The sequence below is a fragment of the Salmo salar genome, chromosome 10 (genome assembly GCF_965601325.2).
Source record: "Salmo salar chromosome 10, fSalSal1, whole genome shotgun sequence".
Taxonomy (NCBI): domain Eukaryota; kingdom Metazoa; phylum Chordata; class Actinopteri; order Salmoniformes; family Salmonidae; genus Salmo; species Salmo salar.
In genome coordinates, this window is record NC_138300.1 from 2,775,001 (window position 1) to 2,780,000 (window position 5,000).

The window sequence follows — 5,000 nt, forward strand, 5'->3', positions numbered from 1 at the left end:
GACACACCTAGAGACAGGTTAATTAGAGACACACCTAGAGACAGGTTAGTTAGAGACACACCTAGAGACAGGTTAGTTAGAGACACACCTAGAGACAGGTTAGTTAGAGACACACCTAGAGACAGGTTAATTAGAGACACACCTAGAGACAGGTTAATTAGAGACACACCTAGAGACAGGTTAATTAGAGACACACCTAGAGACAGGTTAATTAGAGACACACCTAGAGACAGGTTAGTTAGAGACACACCTAGAGACAGGTTAGTTAGAGACACACCTAGAGACAGGTTAGTTAGAGACACACCTAGAGACAGGTTAATTAGAGACACACCTAGAGACAGGTTAATTAGAGACACACCTAGAGACAGGTTAATTAGAGACACACCTAGAGACAGGTTAATTAGAGACACACCTAGAGACAGGTTAATTAGAGACACACCTAGAGACAGGTTAATTAGAGACACACCTAGAGACAGGTTAGTTAGAGACACACCTAGAGACAGGTTAATTAGAGACACACACACCTAGAGACAGGTTAATTAGAGACACACACACCTAGAGACAGGTTAATTAGAGACACACACACCTAGAGACAGGTTAATTAGAGACACACACACCTAGAGACAGGTTAATTAGAGACACACCTAGAGACAGGTTAGTTAGAGACACACACCTAGAGACAGGTTAGTTAGAGACACACACACCTAGAGACAGGTTAGTTAGAGACACACACACCTAGAGACAGGTTAGTTAGAGACACACACACCTAGAGACAGGTTAGTTAGAGACACACACACCTAGAGACAGGTTAGTTAGAGACACACACACCTAGAGACAGGTTAATTAGAGACACACACACCTAGAGACAGGTTAATTAGAGACACACACACCTAGAGACAGGTTAATTAGAGACACACACCTAGAGACAGGTTAATTAGAGACACACCCTAGAGACAGGTTAATTAGAGACACACCTAGAGACAGGTTAATTAGAGACACACCTAGAGACAGGTTAATTAGAGACACACCTAGAGACAGGTTAATTAGAGACACACACACCTAGAGACAGACACACCTAGAGACAGGTTAGTTAGAGACACACCTAGAGACAGGTTAATTAGAGACACACCTAGAGACAGGTTAATTAGAGACACACCTAGAGACAGGTTAGTTAGAGACACACCTAGAGACAGGTTAGTTAGAGACACACCTAGAGACAGGTTAATTAGAGACACACCTAGAGACAGGTTAATTAGAGACACACCTAGAGACAGGTTAATTAGAGACACACCTAGAGACAGGTTAATTAGAGACACACCTAGAGACAGGTTAATTAGAGACACACCTAGAGACAGGTTAGTTAGAGACACACCTAGAGACAGGTTAGTTAGAGACACACCTAGAGACAGGTTAATTAGAGACACACCTAGAGACAGGTTAATTAGAGACACACCTAGAGACAGGTTAATTAGAGACACACCTAGAGACAGGTTAATTAGAGACACACCTAGAGACAGGTTAGTTAGAGACACACCTAGAGACAGGTTAATTAGAGACACACCTAGAGACAGGTTAATTAGAGACAGGTTAATTAGAGACACACCTAGAGACAGGTTAATTAGAGACAGGTTAATTAGAGACACACCTAGAGACAGGTTAATTAGAGACACACCTAGAGACAGGTTAATTAGAGACAGGTTAATTAGAGACACACCTAGAGACAGGTTAATTAGAGACACACACACCTAGAGACAGGTTAATTAGAGACACACCTAGAGACAGGTTAATTAGAGACACACCTAGAGACAGGTTAGTTAGAGACACACCTAGAGACAGGTTAATTAGAGACACACCTAGAGACAGGTTAGTTAGAGACACACCTAGAGACAGGTTAGTTAGAGACACACCTAGAGACAGGTTAATTAGAGACACACACACCTAGAGACAGGTTAATTAGAGACACACACACCTAGAGACAGGTTAATTAGAGACACACACACCTAGAGACAGGTTAATTAGAGACACACACACCTAGAGACAGGTTAATTAGAGACACACCTAGAGACAGGTTAATTAGAGACACACCTAGAGACAGGTTAATTAGAGACACACCTAGAGACAGGTTAATTAGAGACACACCTAGAGACAGGTTAATTAGAGACACACCTAGAGACAGGTTAATTAGAGACACACCTAGAGACAGGTTAGTTAGAGACACACCTAGAGACAGGTTAGTTAGAGACACACCTAGAGACAGGTTAATTAGAGACACACCTAGAGACAGGTTAATTAGAGACACACCTAGAGACAGGTTAATTAGAGACACACCTAGAGACAGGTTAGTTAGAGACACACCTAGAGACAGGTTAATTAGAGACACACCTAGAGACAGGTTAATTAGAGACACACCTAGAGACAGGTTAGTTAGAGACACACCTAGAGACAGGTTAGTTAGAGACACACCTAGAGACAGGTTAATTAGAGACACACCTAGAGACAGGTTAATTAGAGACACACCTAGAGACAGGTTAATTAGAGACACACCTAGAGACAGGTTAATTAGAGACACACCTAGAGACAGGTTAATTAGAGACACACCTAGAGACAGGTTAATTAGAGACACACCTAGAGACAGGTTAGTTAGAGACCTGTTTTCAGAAAGCCCAAAAAATGAAGCGTGAAAAACACAGAATTCTGCATTAACGTGACCCCTGGATTGGACAACAACCGAGTGTAATATTGTAGACCAGACAGGTCCAGCTAGAGAGGAGTCTGTCTCACTGACCTCTACCAGGGAGAACTTCTCCTCGCTAGTGTAGTTGTATCGTGTAGCTCTCTCATACTCCTCCGCGTTGTCAGGACACTCCTTGTTCGAGTACTTATCCGTTGGATGAACCAGCTTCCAGGAGTACTGCAGGAGGAAGAGTCATCCTCATCATCATCATCACCACCACCATGTTAGAAAACCTGATTCTAAAAACTGCTTTTATATAACATGAGGTATTCAAACATCTTCAACTCAATACCAGGAGACTGCTTTATATTACAGGTTTAGTGAGATCAATCTGAACCCTGCTCATTTATTCTGTCCTGTCGTGTTGTTTTAGCGCCAACCCTGGACGGGTTTTAGCGCCAACCCTGACCCTGGACGGGTTTTAGCGCCAACCCTGACCCTGGACGGGTTTTAGCGCCAACCCTGACCCTGGACGGGGTTTAGCGCCAACCCTGACCCTGGACGGGGTTTAGTGCCAACCCTGACCCTGGACGGGGTTTAGCGCCAACCCTGACCCTGGACGGGGTTTAGTGCCAACCCTGACCCTGGACGGGGTTTAGTGCCAACCCTGACCCTGGACGGGGTTTAGTGCCAACCCTGACCCTGGACGGGGTTTAGTGCCAACCCTGACCCTGGACGGGGTTTAGTGCCAACCCTGACCCTGGACGGGGTTTAGTGCCAACCCTGACCCTGGACGGGGTTTAGTGCCAACCCTAACCCTGGGCGGGTGTGAGGTCAGGGGTCACTCACCACTTCCATGACGTGTGCGCTCCACTGGGACAGTAGCTGCATCCCCTGCAGAGCCAGGTCAAACAACTTCCTGTACTCATGGTCTGTCTTGTGGGCCTCCTGACGACCGGAGCCTGTCACCACCTAGAGAGAGACACCTTTATTAGGACATAACAGGTTAACAGGCCCTGGTCTCCACCTAGAGAGAGACACCTTTATTAGGACATAACAGACGCTGGTCTCCACCTAGAGAGAGACACCTTTATTAGGACATAACAGACGCTGGTCTCCACCTAGAGAGAGACACCTTTATTAGGACATGACAGGTTAACAGGCCCTGGTCTCCACCTAGAGAGAGACACCTTTATTAGGACATAACAGGCCCTGGTCTCCACCTAGAGAGACACCTTTATTAGGACATAACAGGCCCTGGTCTCCACCTAGAGAGAGACACCTTTATTAGGACATAACAGACCCTGGTCTCCACCTAGAGAGAGCCACCTTTATTAGGACATAACAGGCCCTGGTCTCCACCTAGAGAGAGACACCTTTATTAGGACATAACAGGCCCTGGTCTCCACCTAGAGAGAGACACCTTTATTAAGACATAACAGGTTAACAGGCCCTGGTCTCCACCTAGAGAGAGACACCTTTATTAGGACATAACAGACCCTGGTCTCCACCTAGAGAGAGACACCTTTATTAGGACATGACAGGTTAACAGGCCCTGGTCTCCACCTAGAGAGAGACACCTTTATTAGGACATAACAGGCCCTGGTCTCCACCTAGAGAGACACCTTTATTAGGACATAACAGGCCCTGGTCTCCACCTAGAGAGAGACACCTTTATTAGGACATAACAGACCCTGGTCTCCACCTAGAGAGAGCCACCTTTATTAGGACATAACAGGTTAACAGACCCTGGTCTCCACCTAGAGAGAGACACCTTTATTAGGACATAACAGACCCTGGTCTCCACCTAGAGAGACACCTTTATTAGGACATAACAGGCCCTGGTCTCCACCTAGAGAGAGACACCTTTATTAGGACATAACAGACCCTGGTCTCCACCTAGAGAGAGACACCTTTATTAGGACATAACAGACCCTGGTCTCCACCTAGAGAGAGACACCTTTATTAGGACATAACAGGTTAACAGGCCCTGGTCTCCACCTAGAGAGAGACACCTTTATTAGGACATAACAGGCCCTGGTCTCCACCTAGAGAGAGACACCTTTATTAGGACATAACAGGCCCTGGTCTCCACCTAGAGAGAGACACCTTTATTAGGACATAACAGGCCCTGGTCTCCACCTAGAGAGAGACACCTTTATTAGGACATAACAGGTTAACAGACCCTGGTCCAAAGTAGTGCACTATATAGGGAAAAGGGTGCTATTTGGGATGCATCCTAGGTACTGGTCCACTCACCTCACTGTTACTGTAGCGAGCCAGGGTTTGGTGTGTTTGGTGTAGAGATTGAGACAGGGCTAGGTGT

At 45.9% G+C, this 5,000-nt stretch overlaps 1 protein-coding gene across 9 annotated transcripts in view; it reads right to left on the reverse strand.

Moving 5' to 3' along the window:
* The window catches only part of LOC106590724 (cytoplasmic FMR1-interacting protein 1 homolog), an 81,429-nt gene that overhangs the window by 44,372 nt on the left and 32,057 nt on the right, over positions 1-5,000 (reverse strand). For 8 of the 9 annotated variants that reach the window (XM_082956667.1, XM_082956663.1, XM_082956666.1 and 5 more), the window contains 2 exons: positions 3,524-3,646; positions 2,786-2,911 (listed from right to left, as the gene is read on the reverse strand). In XM_082956667.1, the coding sequence (XP_082812793.1) occupies positions 2,786-2,911; positions 3,524-3,646 (249 nt within the window). Of the gene's footprint in view, positions 1-2,785; positions 2,912-3,523; positions 3,647-4,933; positions 4,987-5,000 lie in introns of those variants that run through there. The other variant, XM_082956671.1, reaches the window with a different exon arrangement.